Source organism: Sinocyclocheilus rhinocerous, unplaced genomic scaffold (genome assembly GCF_001515625.1).
Source record: "Sinocyclocheilus rhinocerous isolate Xijiao unplaced genomic scaffold, SAMN03320098_v1.1 scaffold1600, whole genome shotgun sequence".
Lineage (NCBI taxonomy): Eukaryota > Metazoa > Chordata > Actinopteri > Cypriniformes > Cyprinidae > Sinocyclocheilus > Sinocyclocheilus rhinocerous.
Window position 1 is genome coordinate 452,284 of NW_015665129.1, and position 21,919 is coordinate 474,202.

Below are 21,919 nucleotides of genomic sequence, written 5' to 3' on the forward strand. Positions count from 1 at the left end.
CCGTTCATCATCTTCTCAACACTGGAAACGGCGAGACAGGTTTTGGGTCATTATCCCTAAGATTCATGCTGTCTATGGACAGGTCCCGCTATTTCTTCCAACGGTCCATTCGTCTTCGCTCCCTTTCCTTTCTTAGCCGAGACGTCTTTTCATTTTTGGAGACTGAGAGGTCTCTCTGATTGTGTCTCTAATTTAAGCTTCAGGATTTTTTTTTGTGTAGGGGAGACTGCAAAATGTGTCTGATTGTATTTACTTCTAATGTACTAGGATGTCTTACTGAGCTTTAACATTTCAATTAAAGGAATAGTTCACTCTAGTTCCATAACATTGCATCACTTGCTCAATAAAGGATCCTCAGTAGTAAATGGGTGCCGTCAGAATGAGAGTCCAAACAGCTGAAAAAAAAATCTCAATAATTCACAAGTAATTCACAAGACTCAAGTCCATCAGCTAACATCTTTAAACCACTGTTTCTGGCTAAACATTCTTTAATACAAGTCTTTCTATCCATAATATTGCATTCTCCAGTGGAAAAAGTCATCTTACCTAAATCAGGGGAGAAATATGCAGAGATCATGCACTGTTTACAAGTAAAAACTGTTCAAAACTGTTTTAAACATATGCTGTCAATTTTAATGTGAGAGGGCAACAAGGGATGGACTTTTTCACTGGAGAAAGTGTTGCTATAGATTATAGACTCATTAATATACCTTATATAGATTATAGATTTTGCCCAGAAGCCATGATTTAAAGGGGCCATGAACTGAGAAATCAAAATTCTCTTGATCTTTTGACATGTAAGATGTCATTGTGCTATAAACATTCTGTAAGTCTCAGAACTCAAAACTTTCTCGTTAACAGCACTGCCTGTTTAACCCCATACACAACATGCTGACGACTCATTCTGACGGCACCCATTCACTGCAGAGGATCCATTTGTTAAGAAAGTGTTGTAATGCTAAATTTCTCCAAATCTGTTCTGGTGAAGAAACAAACTAATCTACATCGTTGATGTCCTGAGGGTGAATCAATTTTCAGCAAATTTTCATTTTGGGTGGGCTATTCCTTTAATATAATGGAAATTTATGCTAAACTCAGTCCTATTACATAAATGTTTCTAAGTATTGTTCAAAATGTGAACATCTGGGAAGAATTAGAAATCTTTCCTTGAAAACACACTGTTCTTGAATGATGTGTTCTTGAATGTTTCCTGTTCACCTTTGTGTATCTTTCCTGTCAGAGTCCTGTTTGAGGCCCAGTGGACCCATGTGATCAACCTTTGGCTTGACAGAGCCATGATATCCAAGTTTAGCATGATGCTATCAGACATGTTCACATTTTCTATTATGAGACACAAGACAAGCAAACAAATGTTTACATATCTTAATCAACAGTCAACATCAAAAAAAAAAATGCTGTTGATCCAGTCAGATTAAATCTGTCAATACTACATTAATAATGCATCATGACTGCAGAGGTATTTCATTTATTTTGATAGTAGCACTTCATTTTCTGCAAAGATAACTTTCTGAGAAGATGATACGAAACAGGAAAGTGCTATTACTGTTTAGTCTTTTTCCTTCCAGCGGGCCTTTAGTCCTGTTCTATGTACTTTAACATTTCAGAAATGAAAAGGTCAGATTGAATCTTTGCTAACAGGGACTTTCAAGCTAGTTTTATTTATTTATTTACATATTGAACCCGGTATCCAAGGAAACCAAATACCTGCAGCAGGCATTAACTTTTCTATCACAAATCAACAGTCAACAGAAGTAACATTTCTAAAGTTTCATTCTGTGTAAACACTTTTTCTCAAGCATTAATCACAGTCAGCAGAATCAGGTATGAGGTTGTAGGACCATCTGATAACCAGTCGACTTGTTTCTTTTAATATGAAGATAAATGCTGTAAGAGGAATGGGCATTTATCTGTTGAAGAGTCAAAAGCTTCTGCATTTGAGAGGCTTTTATCACCATGAAGTAGACAGATATGAAGCCATTAGTATGGACACATTTGACATCCACCATCACTTACAAACGCTCAATCTAGATGGAGTTTTACTGGCAGTAAACCAATAGAAACAAAGAAGCCATTACTATGCATTTTAAATGTCCACTCTCACAAATGTATGGTCTCAAAGCATTAATATTAATCTTGTTGCAGTAATGCACATATTAACCCCTCTATTTCTAGCCCTGTTCTGTGAGTGTGATGTAATGAGTTGCACTGGCTGGGTGAGATAAGATCACTTTTAAAAGTGATTCCAAGCGTTCAGTTTTTTCTTTATGATTTCTGTTAAAGAGGAGAGGAAAAAGCCACCTCACTTTAAAATCAACGTGAAAGTGGTTAAGACCTTGTTACTGTAATTATCCAATCAGTGGGCTTTAATCCACAGCCAATTAGCACAGGCACATAAGAGTGCTTGCAATGGCTGATAATGTGTGCTGTTAAAGCTGACACACACACACACACACACACACACACACACACACACGTAGGCTCACACACTTTCATACAGACGCCATACACATGCACAAAATACATAAAGACATTTTTGAGTTCATATGGAAATCTTTGTTCGACTGCAGAAAATGCAAATATGAGCACTGCTGAGATCTTTTCAAACTTCCAAGAAGACAAATGTGAGATTATGAGTCTGAAGAGCAGAATATAATGTTTGCATATACTATCCAATTCACCACACTGTTAACGGGTGAGTTTTTTTTTTACATTAGTGATTTTACATGCCAAATGTGATTGTAAATCTTATATAGTCTACACATTAAGGCTTAAGGTTCTGCAAACAGCAAAAATAAAATCTATACTAACAATAAAATTGTTTTTTCCCCCCAGAAAATGCATGTGAAATTAAGTTTATTTTTCTTACCTGCTTGACAAATTGATTTTGTTAAATACATTAAATACATAGGCTACATTTACAGAGAAACGTGTGCATGAAAAAAAAAAAGGGTTGAGAAAGGGATCCCATAGATTGTCCTACCAGGGCTTTTTATTTTATTTATTTTTTTGTAATGCTTTTATTAATTCAATGCCACAAGAACGAGAGGTATTACATATTCACATGATCGAATTAACATTAGCTGAGAAAAAAGAAAAGGTAAGAAAAGGAAGAAAATGGCATACATTTCAATGCTTTCAGAGCATTACATGTTTTCAGTGCTTTTTGTTTTTTGTTTGTTCCAAGAGATTTGAGATGGTCCTCACTGCAGAACACAAGATCCAGGGGGCGTGGTTGGATCCAGATCCAACTCCTCCCACCTTACATATACCTAACCCTACCTTTCTCCACCCCCTGATACCTAAACCCACCCATCTCCACCCCTAAACCTACCAATCTCCACCCCCTAGATGTGGATCCAACCACGCCCCCTGGATGGGAGATTTACATATAATTTAAAGTAATTTATAAAATGTGAAAAATTTGGTCTACATTGAGCCCACTTCTTCTTTTGTATAGTCCTATAGGGCTTACTGGGCATGCATCAATATTGCGTCATTTTTGTCATGCTGAACAATTACTGTATTTGCATTATTGTAAGGGTATGTTTAGGGTTGGGGTAGATGTAGACGTTAAAAAACACAATCTGATAGGTAGCACATTTAATTTAATGTTATTTTATTGGAAACTATAAATAAACCGGAAATGCTAACGTGTGAACACGTTTTTTTCGTGTGCTCACGAGACGTTTATTGCGCGTGCATGTTCAATTAAATCGTGTGCTTGCAAAGATTTTTTAATTTTTTTGTCAGCAAATGCCACTTTAGTTGCTTGTAAGAAAGAAAGAAACCTATTTGCCACTGAGGTAAGACAAATCTCTCAAGTCATGTCACTTTTATTTTTATAATGCTTTGTACAAGAGATTTTAAAGCAGCTTTACAGTACCGATGCAAGTTCTGCTGTAAAGCAGCTGTAGCAAGTACATTATTCAGCCTCACTTGTTGGTTCAGTTTAGTTCAATAACTATGTGAAGTTACATTGTAAAACAAGTTCAGCGTTTAGTAGCTGCAGCTCTGAAGAGAATATTATCGTCATTCAGCTCAAGTTCAATGTTGATTCAGTTCAATAATAGTGTTGATGTTGTAAAGTTTTGCACAAGTTTTATCTATTTGATCTAATTTGATCATCTATAAAGCAGAAGGCATTATTCAGCTCAGTTCAATTCAAGTTTTGTTCTCATCTAGTGTCAGTGCCATCAAATCGACGGTATTACTGAATCTCTGAAAACGTTTTATGCGATTTTGCTTCTAAAGTATTTTGTTTTAACAGCCTATAGATATTTCAAGACGAACCATACAAGACCTTCGGCATGAAAATGAGTCATTTACCTTACTTCAGCTCAGGTGTGTTTTTCTCCTTTGTCACAGTGAGTTCAGAAAAGCATGATATGTTTCTGGATTTCACCTTGCCCTTATTACTGTGGTTTTAAAACACTGGTTTAAAGGGTTCATGGCACACAGCAGACACTCATTCAGACCACCCTGTCAAGGGTAAACCTTAATCTATATGCCTTTAAACTCATAAGAGAGGTGCTGGATTGTGATGGCCCACGGTCTCATCATCACCTTTAATTAAATGCCTTAATGTAGTTTCATGAGCAGATGTGAGGAACAGTAAAGAGTCTGATGGCAAAGCAGCACCCTTGAGGTATGGCTGATTTTGGGTGTTTTATTCTCTTTAGTTGCATGTAGGCCAACCGTTAAATCATTTTGTGAGCTTTTTGTTTTGGGTTGTTTCTAATTCTTTTGAGCAATTACATTTATAGTGTGTAAGGAGTGTGGTGAGGAAGCTGTCTACTGTAGTAGAGAGGTTCATGATAAATTATGAATATCTGGATTAATATCAGTGTGTGATTATCAAGCTATACCTTACAAGTAGTCCTTTTCTGCTTTTGTGCGGATTTAATTTCTGCTTTTCTGATGGAACTAATTTTTGCAGACTGCTCAGTGCTGCACAAATATGAAAGATAAAAGATACCTAACAGGAATATACGAATACTGATATATTAATTGTTTCTTCCCATAAATTTGTGCATTAGAAAAGGTGTGAAGTAGGAATTGTTTTGATGCTGGATCAGTATTGTTCTACTTGGACAGACGTTGAGTCCTATTTTTGTTTGTTAATTCATCATAGCTAGCACCAGATAGTCTCTCTCTCTGTCTGATGCTGTCTGTGAGAGTGTGGAAGGATATGGAGGAGTGTGAGGTGTAAGCGTGCAGGTGCTGGAACGTCTCGTTTGCACACATTCTTGGCTCGGGCCTCTTTTCCTACAGTGACTCAACCCAAGATCATCACTCCCATGGGCTGAGGAAAACAATGGCCCAGCGGTCTCCTCAGTCCTCTTCCAGCTCGCTTACGCTGAAAAAGTCACGCAGCAATCGCCAACAGAGACAAACCGGAAAAAAACACACATCTTCCTGATTCACCTGTTGCCTTATGTTTCACTTATTCTTTCATTTAAAATAAATGCTGTTGATTCGTCAAGAATCCTGAAAAAATATCACGGTTCCTACAAAAATTAGTCCGCACAACTGTCTTCAACATTGATAATAAGTAATTGAAAATAATGAAAAATAAGTAATTTAAGCACCAGATCAGCATATTAGATTTATTTCTGAAGGATCATTTGACATTGAAGACTGGAGTTATGATTTCTAAATAGTCAGTTTTGCTAACAAAGAAATATATGATGTTTTAAAATGTATTACAAACCAGACAAAACTACAAATAAGGAAGGAGAAATAAATGTAATTTAGAATATATTCTCTTGAAACTAGTCACAGTATCTTATGCATATCTTATTTTGCTTCCCAAGTAAATCTGTTTTGTAATTATTTATTTTTTAAGATATTTTTAAAGATACTGACAAACAAGGCAAATATGCTGATTAAGAAGCCAAGTGGATACAGAAACAGTAAGGTCACTCAGTTATTTTTTATTGATTTTAAAGACTTTTAAATGCTTAAAGGATGGACTTATGTTTTCCCATAATATCAAGCAAAACTATTGTTATTGACATGTTTATATCCTACTGTGTTGCACAAACGCGACCTTGAATACTGAAGAAAGGAGGAGGAAACAAAGGAAGCAAAAGTATATTTTTACAATTGAGTTTCATTGCTTAGACATTTAAATTTCTTTTATTTGTGCACTTGAGGGGCTGATGCTAAATCAGGTAGAATGTGATGGGAAAACAGGAAGCTGCATCTCAGCCAAGTAAACATCTGCTGACGGACGTCGATGTCCTGTTCTATAATTAAGAATGTCACTCCTAGATTTACCACTGTTTGTGTGAGTAGGTGTGAGAAAAGATGGAGATGGCAAGTGCGGCAGTGTCTCAGGCCTGTGATGGAGGAAAAGTCTGTTTACAGGATATAGATGAAACGAGGGTGTACAAAGTGGAGAGTGTGAGGGGCCGGGCATGACGCACTCTCTGCCCCCTAAAACAGAAACACATACTCGCATGTCGTCGTCTTATGGCATCTCCTTTCATACCAAAACATCTGTGATATTAAAAACACTACAACTTAACACACAGTACAATCAAAAGTAGACAGTATGAGAGATTCTGCCACCTTACTTAAGACCTAAAACGCTCTACACACGGTCCTCAAAAGCCTTTGTGTGACTTTGACGGAACCGAAGCCACAATCAGAGGCTCAGATGGCGACAACACTAGTTTTGCTACCCGACTCCCTCACACTCCCACAGCCTAATAAATGTCAGCGTTCATGTACTGAGATTCATGCTAAAACCGAGTTTCATGCAACAGTTCAAGGCTAAATTGGCCCATGTGACGGTGACGGCAGCCTAACATGCTCTTGAAAGGCATTTGGGGAAGTTTATTAAAATTTACTTAATTTCCTTAATGACCCTAAAAGCCCATTGAGAGACAGATAAAAGATAGATTAGTGACTAGATTAGTATTTCAGCCCTCAATAATACAATGAGAGCTCAACTAAGGGGCATTACATGTACAGTACATGTGTGTGTGCTTATGGGTATAAACACACAAAGTACCATCCAACTAATCTTGATTTTGTTTCCTTTTCATCAGAACATTTTTTTTGGGTACTGTAAATGTAACATTACATCACATGCTCACCAATGGATCCTCTGCAGTGAATGTCCTGTGTCTCGCAAGGTCTTGTGAAGTGAAAAGCTGCATGCTTGTAAGAAACAAAATTCATCAACACATTTTAACTTCAAACCGTTGCAACATTATAATGCTTCCTTCAGTAGAAAAAGTCCATCCCCATTTGTTTACAACTGTTTTGGGCTGTTTTCCATTTGTAAACTGTGCTTGATCTGTGCATATTTCTCTCCCGATTCAGACAAGATTATTTTTTCAATGGAGAAAGCAATATTATGGATAGAGGACTCTTGTGAAGTTAAAACCGTTGTAATGATGGATTTGTTTGTTACAAACATGCAGCTTTTTCACTTTATAAAATGTTGATTGATGGACCGGAGTCGTGTGGATTAATGGGATGTTTTTATCAGCTGTTTGGACTCTCATTCTGACGGCACCCATTCACTGCAGAGGATCAATTCGTGGGCAAGTGATGTACTGCTAAATTTCTTCAAATCTGTTCCGATGAAGAAACAAACTCATCTACACCTTGGATGGCCTAAGGGTTTTCAGCAAATTTTCACTTTTCGTTTAAAGGAACTGAATGTAATAAGGTGTTCAATGCACCAAAAACATTTATATAATTTATTCTTCTAACAATTCTTATATTTGTATTTTAAGTTACTGTTTATGTTTCATAATTTTAACAATGCAATGAACATCTTTCCGTGTGCTCCTTGTTGAGAATCTCTTAGAGGGATGTGAGAGCTTTCATCTAATCGGTTTGTAGACATTAATTGCTTCCAGTCAGCTGTTAAGAGCTTCAGGAAAGTTGGCGTATCTCAACATATCCAATGACCTGTCAATTCCATTTTGACTTCCGCATCACTTCCTGCCAGAGGAAGGACTTCTGGCTTCACACGCTCAGCTGCACAGAGATTCACTTAACAGACAGGATGTGGTCGGACTGCACAGAGGTCTCAGTCCTTGATGCTTTTGTGCTACAGTCTCATCCTAAAATGTACACTTATTTTCAAGACATGGAAAATCACTAAACTGTTCTTCATTTCAGTTTTTATAAAATAAAGAAAAAAGTAAAATGGTGCATTTATTCCCTTAACACCTGTTTACATTGTTTTTTTTATGTAAAATATATAAGCTATTAAAATTAAAAACTGAAATAAAAATGTAATAAAAAATCTGATTCAGTTAATCAAAAATAAACTAAAAACAGTAATATTGTGAAATGCAATTTTTAATTTCAAATAACTGATTTCTATTTGAATATCTTTTAAAATGTAATTTATTCCTGTGACTCGAAGCTGAATTTTCAGCATCATTATTCCAGTCTTCAATGTCACATGATCCTTCAGAAATCATTCTAATATGCTGATTTGCTGTTCAAGTAACATTTCTTATAACCATTATAATTAATGGTTGTGCTGCCTAATGTTTTTGTGGAAACAAATGTTTAAATGTCTAGAAAAGATAAAAAATGTCTTTCCTGTCATTTTGTATGGGTCCTTGCTGAATAAAAGTATAAAAGTATCATACTGCTCCCAAGCTTTATTTTATTAAGCCCTCCATTTTTTCTTTTTAAAATATATAGCTCAAACACAAATAGTGAAATTAGGGCTTTTGGACACCTTTCATCCTGAGTGTATCAGGTTTCACTCGTAATGAAAGCTATAGGTTTCTTTCTTTTATTGGCTTTCACCAAGCTGTGGCAGAAACCTTTTCAGTCAGTCAATGGATCTGGCCACCGCTCAACAGATGACTCACACCAGAGCACAAACACAGGGATGCTCAGCCTTTCTAATATTGTGATTGAAAACAACTTGATTAGTCAAGGAACAAATCAGAGACACACATTTCAGCATGAGAACCAACTTTTTATTGTTCGTTTTTGTGATGGTCCATATTTAATATTCATAACTCAGCGTTTCCCCAAGTGAATTGGAAATACTGTACAATATCAATGACACTGAGACATTAAAATAGTCCTTGTATAGCTAACAGTATACTGTGGCTAGTGATCTGAATGTGCTATCACCCAACAGAATAGGGTTTGACTAAAGTTTTAAGAGCATTGCTCTTCTTTAGCAGTGAAGCCCTCCAACGCCGCTACTCTCAGAGTAACAGCGGTTCCTGTGGCCTCACAGACCATCTGACCAACGTCCAACAAAAGTAACTGCCTGCAGAAATATTGCTTGTAAATCTAAGACAAGTACAGCACACAAGTGTAGACTGGAGGGTAATAGTACATGTTTCATCTGTGTCCTTCTTACTAAATTACTCGCGGATGATCTTTACAGTACTTTGGGGGATTAAAAATACGTTTACATTCACATCAAGTATATTTCTAATGATTAAAGTAGCACTTCCAGAGTGCAAAAGTACTCTATTTTTGACTTTCCTCCTTAGTGCTCATATAGGTTTGAGACAAAAAGTGCGGAAATGTCCCAGCTAAGTGTGTCTTACAATAATCTAACACTACTAATAATGATTGCGCTGAATATAGTCAGACTAAACGTAAAAAGTGCTTGAACATTTTAACGAAACCTAGAAGCAGCAAACCATAATATTGCGGATACTAAGGCCAGAGGAGCGTACAGAAGGTGCTGTCTGTATGATAAGCTGACGTCCACATCAGATTTAAACCAACATTTACATTAAAAGCGTAAAAGAACATTTCAGTTCAGTGCACTAACCAACAATCTTTGCGGTGTGAACACACAAATGTTCACAGTGGAACCAAAACTCACAGCTGGAGGTGAATTAAGGAAGGTAAGGGACTCACATCAAAATAGCAAAAATAAAACCGCTTTTTTTTACACACATACACACACACACACTTGATACAACAGACACTACCCCCATACACAACACATACACTATTGCACAATGTACAAAATAGTTAAATATTCTACGCTTTAACTGTACAACAATATCATACACAGCAGTTTTACAAGAATTCACCTGTTTGCCTTTCATAGATTTCTTACCGTTCGTTTAACAAAATGTACACCGATATTTACAGATATAATATTCAGAATCACAATGTACATAAATATACAGTATAGCACTTTGCTCACAAACATTATGGCCCCCAGCACCTCTTGAAAAAGAAAGAGATGCTTGTTGTACATTTCTTCAGTTGTAGTCAACTAAAATATGGCTCAACGTTTACGCTAGAATGAGTTTGGTTTCAAGAGGTCTCAGAGCTGCAAATAAAGGGCAAAATAAAAGTGCAATTGCTTCAAAACGATAACAATGTGCCATGTAATTTCAGATTGTCTAAGACATTTAGTGGATTAGTCTCAGTAGTTGATTCTGATCAATATTTGTAAAGATTGTAGTGAACACATGCTATTTGAACAGAGAGCATTTGTGATTATGTATTAATGAATTCCCGCAGCATGTCATCACAGCCGGATCTACAACTGTAATCTATTACCACTATCTGTGACCATTATATAGAGAGAGGCATGCACTTATCATCTCTGAGGAGTGTAAATGATATGAGTGATATGATTATTGCTTCCCAACCAAAAAAGTTAAGAGTAAGCATTTTAATGCTTTGCATACATGTACATAATGCATGTTCAGATCATGCTGTGTAAATCTGCTGTTGAATGTTGTGCTTGGCTTTGTGCGAATGCAGCCTTTTAAAGGTGCACTCAAGTCACATTTTTTCTCCCTAAAACGATTAGAAAAAATGTATTGTACTTCTGATAAAAGTGTACTTTTAAGCATGTTTGCTTTTGTTTGTTTGTGCCTTGATTGGTTATTTGTGCCCTGTTCATTCATTTATATTGTCTTTTCAAATACTGTTGATGTGTTCAGGGGTATTGTCACAGAAAAACATTGACATGAAAAATATCTGATATAAATAGGGAATGTTTCTGAGATATAAAGAGGAAGGTCAGAAGGTTCACTGACATTAGTCTGGAAGTGCACACTGTAAAAAAAATTCCGTAAAATTTATGGTAAAAAACCGGCAGGCAGATGGTTATGAAAGAGGAACGGATATCAGCTAGAGCCAGTTCATTTTGTATTTTTGTAGTTTTGATTCTTTATTAAGAATCATAAAGAAGCGTAACCTTGATATTTAAAAAATAATATGGATCTTTATTGAATTATGTGAAATGATGCACAAAATCATAAATACCTCATTTAATTTAATCCTAGTATTATCTAACAATAAATAAGTATATTTATAAATTTACATGAATAAATAAGTACATTTGTTAGTAGTTTGTTCAGGTTAGTTTAGTGTAGTAACTATTGTTAACAGATTTGTTTATAATTAATCTTGATAAACTTAATAAAAGTAAATGTTGAATTTGAAATGCTAACAATGTATGTAAAGTGTTATTACAAATGATGTGGGTGGGAGAATGGATCATTTATCTGAACTTTAGCTTCTTAGCTTTGACTTTGGTTGAAGTTAACTTAATATTGCATTTTTGTTTAATGCATATTTTTGCAAAAAGATATAATTGGCCTGCTGTACTGTTGTGGACCTTCTAGGGGTCATGGACCCCCTGTTGAAGATCCCTGATGTACAATGTAATATTCAAGCTGCCCACAGAGGAGATTTTAAATGGACAGCTCTTTTCTATGTCGGTTTTGTTAGTAACTTGGTGCTGTTAAAACTAGGAACAATTTTGGGGATTTCAGTCTGAATATGAGCTGTTGCGAACTTGCGACTCAGTGGATTTTTAAAATATTATTATTTTAGTGTGAGGGGGTCACAAGTTCAAATTTCGCTTGATTAGCAACACACCAATTGAAGTTGCATCTGTTTGTTAGTGTAGTTTAAACAATCCTACTGTCGTTTTGTGCTTGTGAGATGCAGCTCTGGGGCCTCTTGTCTAGAGAAGGTAAAGTGCACAAACCCAAAACTGCCACAAGCAAACAACAACAAAACAAACAATATATGTTTCACACTAACCATTAGAGTACAAGCGATAATGAGAGGCACCAGCTGTGCTCAGCGGCGGGGCTGGAGGATGAGGCCGGGCACAGAGACACGCCTTCATCACACTAATCAACGGCAAACAGCGTCACCTTGTGGACAATATTGTGCTATTGCAGGTGCAACATTAACGTTATTGTACTTTACCACACACTGGACAACTACACACTACAACAAACAAATTGTGCAAGTAAAATTTTAAAATCTGTCCTGATTTATGAATCAATGTACTCTTTCGAAATATCATCTCATCTTGTTAAGGGCAGAATCAATGCATCAGACCAGTTTAGCAGTTCTTGTCTAGAGGGCTTCTTGTATTTCTTACCGCCTGAGTTTCTTTCAGTAAATAGCGGCACAATCCATCTTAGTGCAGGCAAAGCCCATCCGAAAATGAAAACTCATTAATCATCATTGACTCACTCATTTTGTTTCAAACCCATGTGACCGTTTCGAATGTGAAACACAAAAGATGTTTCAAAGAATGTATGGAAAAATCTAAATGAACAATGAAAGTGAATGGGGACCGGAGCTGTCAAACTCCAAAACAACACATTTGAATGACGCACTACAATGGAGGCAAAAATTGTCAGTGAATAATTACTTAAATTTCTTTCACAAAGCTATAATATGGCTAGAGAAGATATATGGACTATTTTTATGTTTCTTGTCTTTTTTTAAAAGCTTGACACTCCCAGTCCCTGTTCACTTTCATTGGTTAGAAAAAAGCGACCAATATATTATTAAATAAATTTATATTTTATGCTCCATGGAAGCAAGGGAGTCACATGGGTTTGGAGCAACATGAGGCGATTGAGTAAATGATGACAGAGTGAAAGAACCGTTTTTAGGTGAGCTGTCCCTTTAAATGATTTTCCCGTTGTTGTTGTGAAATGCAGTGGTTGCTAGGGATACAACAAGGGCCTTACAGGAACATCTTGAAACCCCTCCTCAACACACACACACACACACACACACACATAAAGACCTTTTCACTCTATTATACTCTACAAATATATCTGGTATATTGCATGTGTTGTTTGTATGTTGTTGTGAAATGCAGTGGTTGCTAGGGATACAACAAGGGCCTTACAGGAACATCTTGAAACCCCTCCTCAACACACACACACACACACACACACATCCAAGGAGGACTCATTAACATGCAGCCGCGCTGTTTCTGACAATAGTTCCCCTGGGTAACCAGCCTAGTCCGTGTCTATTTTTACCTCAGCAGCCTTTATGACAGACTCGAAAGCTACAAGCAGCTGGATGATCAAAAGCTTTGCCGTTGTACTCATCAGGGTTTCAATAAGACCCATAACTCCTGTCCCACTTGCCTTCACACTTTCCCCTCAGCTCTCCAGCCCTCTTCAGCTTCCTGAATCTATTCTTACTGGAATAAATACTGAAAATGAACCCCATTCATTAGAACCAGTGTATCTGTTATGAACACATAAACCAAACTAAAACAGAGAGTATGTTAGGCTTACAGACTATTAGGCAGTGAGCTTTTAAGGGCAGCAGTTCTCAATCACATTAGGCAGTCTTCACAGTATTCACTCCACACTACATATAAAGGGACTACACATTACTTTACTACATTACTATACTTTGGTTCGTCAAGAAAACGGGTCCTCTTCTTCCAGCTCAATATGTGTTACCTTATAAAGACACTCAACTGCTTTTCCACATCAGGTTGATTTACAGCAATCTTTTTAAAACATATTTAAAACTATATATATATTTCATGGCCTGTTTTTTGTGTAATATATTTTTTAGAGAGAAAAATAGAAAGAAGATTCAAAAAAATATCACACAAACTATCGTTCAAAAGTTGGTTGGTCAGAATTTTTTTTTATATCTTTGAAAGTCTCCAATGCTTACCAATGCTGCATTACAGTAATACTGTAAAATATTACATTTTACAATCTATTTTAATGTATTTACTGTCACTTTAGATCTATTATATTTAATGCATACTTGCTAAATAAAATTATTCACTTCTTAAAAAATATTACTAACCACAAACTTTTGATTGATAGTGTGTGTGTTTATATATAACTATTTATTAATTAAATAATAATCTTTTCAGTGTTTGTAATTAAGAGGTCATTTGTGTGGCATTTTGAAAGTTGCTGAAATGTTTCTCCCTCCAAAAAAGTCTTAAAATATCAGATCCACACAAATGACCTCATAATATATTTTACATCAATTTCAGAGATCAGCTGTATTACAGAAAATCCAAACACTTCAATCTGTTTAGTGACCCTGACAAGAATGTGTCTGTAATATGGCCCCCGAACAGCAAGTTTGAAAACAGGCAGTGTTGAACAAGGGCCAAATGCTTCTCTGTGCACTACAGTAAATAATCTGACATTGGCATTTGTAAAGCATAAGCAAACACCACTTGACCATTTACATGTTTTGTGGCTTGAAATTTAAAAGTATCATTCCCTATTTGGAGCTTACCGTCTTCAACATAAATTTCACTTTAAATAATTATATAGGCCTAAAATAGTTATGAAATGGAAATGAAATAATATTTGTTCCCATTTAATTCATGTGTAATTTATTAAATTCTAGTTATTGTGCTTGGTGGAGTTTACTTGGCTCAAACAGCACCCCTTATTGCATCCTGAAAATGTTGTTTCTTGTGCTGTGTGGAAATCACCTCTCATCAGGCAGTCACATTTGTTTTGATTATAAAAAATAAAAACATCTAGGTAAAACTTTCCAAAAATGAAACTTAAATCCAGTTGCAAAAACAGCCTGAACCTGACACTTATACTGTATATATTTGATACTGCACTGAGACTACATACATATGTGCGTTGTATATGAATACATATGTCGCCCTCTTGTGCTGAGATATGGACATGACAGACTGTTGATGTGCAAAGTAACAGAAATCAAGCTATCAATTCACTCTACTCTCAGGTGGTCTGTATCAGTGACACTTACATAATATCCACTAGATTTATCATTATAAGAAGTGAAAGCTTTAGTTTCTCGGAGCCCCTCTGAGTCGTGTCCCTTTATGAGCTCTAAAGATGAGTTTAAATGAAATTTCTTGCATGGCATCTCGTATCTTGCGCATTTTGTAAGATGTCTAGATTTCAGCAGCATTGGTAACACCTTAACCTGAGCGACAACTATCACCTCAGCTCTCACCATCCCTATGACCCCGAACCAGTCACAGAGACCAAACCTGAAGCTTGAATGTTTGAACCTTCTTAGAGTTGACATATTTACATGTATGCAAAAAATAACTTACCAACTCACCAAATAAGCCACCTTACATTTTGATCTGAAAGCTTCAGGCTCTCTTTCACCTTCAGACCAACATCTGTAGTCCGTATGAATAATTGGGCCCAGGGGAACCTGTCTAGGAAGGATCTCTGTGTCTTTCTGTCTGTTTTCTTGTCGTCCTGCTCCTTTGGATGGCTTGGGTTAAGGTGTGACCAACACTAGGACCTTCTCATCTGTTCAGCATCTTCTTTCTCTTTCCGTCTCAGTCTCTGGTCGGTGGGTTGGAGGATCATGACTCAGATTTGGGAGGAGCGGGGTTGGTCTGGTAACCGCTGCCATAGCCGCTGATGGAGGTAGAGTTGGTGATGAGCTCCACAGGAGAGGTGCTGCCGGGGCCCAGATAGGCCCTGTGGCTGGGCATGGGAGAAGGGGCTTCGCTGGGGTTCTTCCCGAGGATGAACCTCGTCTCATCTTCCAGGGTGGAAGCCTCCTTTGTCAGGCTCTTGCGGTAAGAGACGGACAGCTTGTTGGAGCCGTCTGGGATCCAGTTGAAGTGACGTGCAATAAAGACCAATGGAAGAGGAAGCATGGCCACAATGATCAGAGCAAAACACATGGCTAGTGCCCAAGGAGGATAACTCTGAAACCTCTCCATGGCCTGATTATAGAGAAGGAGATAGAATTCACAAAGTGAAATATTACAATCCTTGAATAATATTTTCTTATTTAAATGTCAGCAAAATCTGAAGTCAAAAATTTATGTCTAACTTCTTCCTTAAAATGCATGCTCTACCATTCAAAAGTTTGAGGTCAGTAAGATTTAAAAAAAATAAATTAATACTTTTATTTGAAGATGCATTTAATTGATCATAAGTGACAGTAACAACATTTATAATATTACAAAATATTTCTATTTTAAATAAATGCTGTTCTTTTGAACTTTCAAGGAATCCTGTAAAAAATGTATCAGTTTCTACAAAAATATAAAGCAGCACAACTGTTCTCAACATTGATAATTATAAAAAAAAATTTCTTTAGCACCAAATCGGCATATTAGAATGATTTCTGAAGGATAATGTGACGCTGAAGACTGGAGTAATGCTTCAGAATTGTCAGGAATAAATGACATTTGTCAGAAAACTGTTATTTTAAATTGTAATAGTATCTCACAATATTACTGTATCTTGATCAAATAAATGTAGGCTTGGTGAGCGCAAGAAACTTCTTTCAAAACCATTTAAAAATCTTACCAACCAAACCTTTGTAAAGTAGTGTATCAATTCGGACACTGCCTAGATGTAATTGCATATATAGATAATAAAGGGGGGGATATGTGGGTAAATTGACCCACATATGTAAACTAGGAGTTTTAATATAAACTACCCCAAAAATAAAAAAAACATGTCAAACTATATAAAATTTAGTCAAATAACACGAACATGATACTTAATAAAATAGCCAACTAAATATAAATAATAATATCAAACAATGGACATCCATATGTATTTCATGGCTGAGCAGAGTGTACTTTGGGAACAGGAATAGGATGGGAGAGAGAAAAGGACTAGACAGACTAGTGTGTAACTAACCAGGTCTTGCACCCATGCATTGTATCCCGGAGGGCTGATGGCCATCTCTACCACACTGGCAGAAATCAGTATGAGCAGACACACTGGAGACACATACTTCCACAGGTAGAAGTAAACAGTGTACGGTCTGAAACCCAGCATGTCTTCCAGATCCTGCATGAACCTGATGAACGCCGCAAAGCATGCAGAATTACAGCGCTGATCAATATCAGACACAAGGCAAAAATACGGAGCCTGCACGGAGACTATATTTGGTGTTAGCAAGAACAGACAACGAGGAGATCTGATTTCAGAGATACAGTCCTATTTTAAGTAGCTCTCGAAGCAAAATGCTAGAGAACTTCACAAGCATAGCAAGTGAATTTGCCCACCTCTTGGTGCCATAGATCCAGGCTACAGATACATTCTCCAGGATCACCACAATGGTGAGGGGCAAACCAGCAGAATAGTCATCAAACATGGCAACAAAGTAGTTCCCTGAACGCTGGACAAACAGCAAGCCGCACAAAAAAGCCACAATACAGCAGCCCACTGCAGGAAATACAAGATTATACAGGTTACTCAGTGCCACCTTAAAGTGGCCCAGCATCACCACAATTATAATATACATTGGAAAAATAAGAAGAAACCAGGAGCTCTCACCTGTGAGGACCTCTTTCCGAATTTTGAAAGTATCCAGAATGGGTGTGGTGATGCCAGTCATGGTGCCAATCATGCTGCCCAGGCCCAGGTTTATCAACATGAAGAAAAACATGACAGACCAGACGGGAGAAGCGGGGAAATGGGTCATGGCCTCAGTGAAGGCAATAAAAGCCAGACCGGTGCCTTGAACAGCCTGATGAGAGAAAAAAAGCAGTGTTATTATCGTTTATAAAATTAAAAATAAATCAAATGAAATGAAATTAAAACATTTCCTTACATGAAATACAAAACATAATGTATAAAAAACTAATTAAACTAAAATGAATAAAACTACGAAAAAAACATTTTAAAATCTAATTTTAGTTTTAGTTTTTGACAGAATATATTGCAAAGATTTTAAATTGTATGCCTACATATTGAATACCTTCAGAAATGAAAATACCACAAGATAGGCTACCACCACACAGCCCTGAGAAATGTAACCGCAGTACCATTTAACACACTAAACACAAAAATATTACAGCTAAAAATAATAAAGTGAAATGATGAAATACTAAAACTAACGGTCAGAGTAAAGATGAAAAAAATAAAATAAACTGAAAGGACAAACTGAAAATAAACTAGAAATGAAAAAGCTATACCAAAAGGTCAGTGTACTCTTGCTTCCATTCCTTTTTCCTTTTTAATTTAAATTTGAACTGTACACAATACCCCCCCAAAATAGACTGATTAATGAATGTCACGTTTTCTTTTGCCAAAACTTAGCTGAAACTGGGTACATTGACCCTAAAGCTGTAATAAAATACAAATTAAGTGTGCAAAATTGCCGTAAAGTTCATAAATAGCTTACAATTCATTCCACAGTAGTATGATTCAGTAAAATAAAAGATTACAATAGACATTTTTGTCTATTGAGCTTGGCAAATAAATAAATAAATCCTAAGTCTAAATGTAAGTTTTATCCATGCTAAATGGCTTAGCTGAAACCTGTGAATGAAAGCAGACAGCTCATGGGCTGAACACCTGCCTTATTGAGCTCATCCTCCAGCAGACACGGCTCCAGCCCCAGCTGCGCAAAACTGTCCTCTTTCACAATCTTTATTACGCCGTACATCTCGGCATAGTCTGACGAGGTGAGGTGGGAGAAGTTCACGTGAGGGGGGATGAGATCCTGACTCAGCACATTTGAGTTCAAGTAGCCCAGAATCTTCTCAGCATTCCTAAAAGAGAACAACACAGACATGAGGCTGCTGCATGACCTCAAAATCCAGCTTCCCCGTTTAGATTTAAAGAATTAAGCACAGATATTATTTTACAATGGAAAGTGTAACTTAATCCAATCACAAAAATGATCCCTTTATGAGAGAAATACACAGACATATTAGGAGGTCATACGTACTCCACCACACATTTCTCATTCATGACGTTGGCTTTGAAACCCAGCACAGCAAACACCACGAGTGTGGCCAGTATAGAGGTCACGAAGTTGATAACGGAGACCAGCACGGCATCAAAATGGCAGTTGTTGTCTCTCTTATTGTAGCTGGAAAAAGCGATGACTCCACCAAAACCCAGACCAAGAGCAAAGAAGACTTGAGTGGCAGCTTCACGCCACACCTGCGGCTCCAACATGATCTCCAGCTAAAATGAAATACATTTAAAAAAATTACATTTACAGTATTTGATTTAAAATGTTAAATGAACAGTGCCAACATAGCTGAAGGCCTTCAGTTGTTTATAATGTTTGGTTAAGGTAATAGAAGCATCCTTTTTAATGTGAATTTGATTAAGTATCCCACTTACACCACAAGAGGGAGTCCAACCACCTGACAAGGCGCAATTTTTAGCTGCAGAAATTTACTTTTTACATTGCTGACTCTTCTATCTTAAAGTCTAAAAAAAAACCTTAATCCGGATTTCCAAAATATCACATGTGTGTTTAAAATCAGCGCACGTGTACACGCTCCTTACCTTTGGTGTGAACATGTGAGCAATGCCGTCAACTGCTCCTTTAAGAAACAGCCCTCTCACCAGGAAGCAAAAGAGCACCACGTATGGAAATAGAGAGCTGAAGTACATCACCTGCAAAAACATGGTGAAACAACTGTAAATGTGGTTTTGTTCAAGTGTTTTACAATGATTTTTAAGATGACATTGACATTTCTTAGAAAACAACAACTGTGCATTAATGATTTTGCTATTATTTATTACAACAGGACCTAAATTTAGCACATTATAAATACTTTTTTGTTCATAACTATAAATCTTGAGTTGAAAATGCATTCTTTTCTCTTCTTTTTGGTTGGTTTCAACCCTGATGTTACATCTTTGTTGCCAATAATAAACAAATATCAAATTATTATTGATTAACTAATTAACTAAAAAATGAAATGCAAACCTAAGAACTGGCCTTACAGAGGTTTTTTTCTAGTTACATGATCTGAACAGTTGGTGAAGCTCTGGCTTGATGAGATTAACCGAAATTTTGATTTATAGAGAGCGATTTGTGTCCTTGTTGTTTAGACACTGCGATGCTGGTAAACAGGTATTTCTCTGTAAAATGTGTGTTTGTTAAAACTGCACCATAACACCTTGAATTCACATCAAGGAGAAAACAAACGTTCGGCTCTGAGAAAATAATCATAATTGCACATCGTGATGGTGTAATTGTTCAGAAGAGCTTGATAATGTGACATCTGCAGATTGTGCCTTCAAGCTATCCAAAAATTGATGTGTTGCTGATTCTCATTTCATTATCTCACCTTCCCAGAAGACTGAATGCCCTTTATTACAGCCAGGCAGACAATTATCCAGGCACCCAGCAGCGACAGAGTCATCCTCCAGTTCAGACCTCCGCTGTCTGCGATTGTGCTGGTGATGTTCAGGGTCTCGCGGTACCAGAAGTATGTGGTTGCTGAGCTCTTCTCACACTCAGGCTCCACAACTAACCAGACGGAGGGACAAAATTAAGCCCATGTCTATTAATATACCACTGACTATTTGATGACTTTGTGGAAAAGATCAGATTGTATTTCTTAGGATTTGATTCTGATTCATTAGACTCCCATTTTAAATCGATTTGATTCCAGTTAATTTCAGTTCTGATTTTGCTTACATACTGTATGAAAGAAATGCTCTTTCTTCTAATGCTGTCTATTATACAGGGCAGCACTCATCTCTTTTAACTATACGTTAAAAAAAACAACTCGTAAAAGTGATTTGTAAAGGGAAACTTGCTGTACTGGTTGAGAATCGGGATTGTTCAAATAAAAATAGTCATTAATTTGAATACTGATATTTTTCCAAACCTGGTGGGAAAACCAGCATCCAAAACACAACACACATGCTGGTGACCTGCCAATATTTTCAGCAGAGAACACTGCCAGTGCTATGGAAATCTCCAAATACTGCTTCTAAAAGCAAAGTAGAGTATCCTGGAAAGGTATAAGTAAAACTGTATCCAAGAAACATTGTGCACTAAAAGATTTAATGGTTTTAATTAATACAATTTAGCCTATATAGCAATTCTTTAAAGTTTGTACTACATAAAGACCACAAATAGAGTTTGAATTTATGCTAGAATATAATAGTTTTGGGTTTTATTTGAATTTTTCTAGTGTGCTGTGCCCACTTAAGCTGCATGTCTACATGTATCTAGTCTTAGTGAGGTTGAGAGTGAGACTGACTGCAGGTCTAGTTCTTTCTCCACTTATTGACCAGGGGACACTGCCGCAAGGCATGCTGGGAAGTCTAAAACACACAAAATGACCTTGAGTATGAGGCTCATGAAGAGCGGTTTAGGAAATGCGACAAGGTGCATGATGTGTATAGGGTGGAATATACTTTAAAGGGGTCATATGATGCGATTTAAATTTTTCCTTTCTCTTTGGAGTGTTACAAGCTCTTGGTGCATAAAGAATATCTGTAAAGTTGCAAAGACTAAAGTCTCAAATCCAAAGAGATATTCTTTATAAAAGTTAAGAGTCAACCACGCCTACCTAAAACGGCTTGTTCTTACACTCCCCCACATGTCTACGTCACGATGTGCGAAGATTTGCATAACGCCGCCCAAAGGCTCATGCAAAGAAAGAAGGCGTAAGTTTTTTTCCCGCTCTAGTATTGTTGAGAACACATTGACATGTGTTCTCACACATGTCGTGAAGGCGCTGTGTGTTCCGTTGTGAAAGCGAAACTACTTTGTTTGGCCTTCCAAAAGAGGACGATATCCGCTTCGTCATGCCTAGAGCTGATCCGTGCTGGTCGCTGAGGAAATACATCAACTTAGCGCTGTGGATCGCCGGATCGGCTTTCACCATGGAAGAAGCGGAGTCCAGCCCGGGGTCGTCACATGTGATTGCCGCAAGCCC

The 21,919-nt window shown here is 37.0% G+C and overlaps 1 protein-coding gene and 1 long non-coding RNA gene across 4 annotated transcripts in view; one reads left to right on the plus strand and one right to left on the minus strand.

Moving 5' to 3' along the window:
- Window positions 1-2,464: 2,464 nt before the first annotated feature.
- Window positions 2,465-21,919, plus strand: part of LOC107731214 (uncharacterized) — a 41,871-nt gene continuing 22,416 nt past the window's right edge. Inside the window, exons 1-3 of one of the 3 annotated variants that reach the window (XR_001638756.1) lie at window positions 2,465-2,713; window positions 4,289-4,362; window positions 5,153-5,542. This is a non-coding gene — a long non-coding RNA (uncharacterized LOC107731214). Of the gene's footprint in view, window positions 2,714-3,701; window positions 3,825-4,288; window positions 4,363-5,152; window positions 5,543-21,919 lie in introns of those variants that run through there. The other 2 variants (XR_001638755.1, XR_001638757.1) reach the window with 2 other exon arrangements.
- Window positions 14,127-21,919, minus strand: part of LOC107731213 (sodium-dependent neutral amino acid transporter SLC6A17-like) — a 39,323-nt gene continuing 31,530 nt past the window's right edge. The window contains exons 5-12 of the mRNA XM_016542226.1: window positions 20,315-20,496; window positions 19,524-19,634; window positions 18,952-19,193; window positions 18,580-18,772; window positions 17,553-17,745; window positions 17,282-17,441; window positions 16,911-17,073; window positions 14,127-15,979 (exon numbers count right to left, since the gene is read on the minus strand). Coding sequence (XP_016397712.1) covers window positions 15,611-15,979; window positions 16,911-17,073; window positions 17,282-17,441; window positions 17,553-17,745; window positions 18,580-18,772; window positions 18,952-19,193; window positions 19,524-19,634; window positions 20,315-20,496 — 1,613 coding nt within the window. The 3' untranslated portion in view covers window positions 14,127-15,610. The remainder of the gene's footprint in view (window positions 15,980-16,910; window positions 17,074-17,281; window positions 17,442-17,552; window positions 17,746-18,579; window positions 18,773-18,951; window positions 19,194-19,523; window positions 19,635-20,314; window positions 20,497-21,919) is intronic.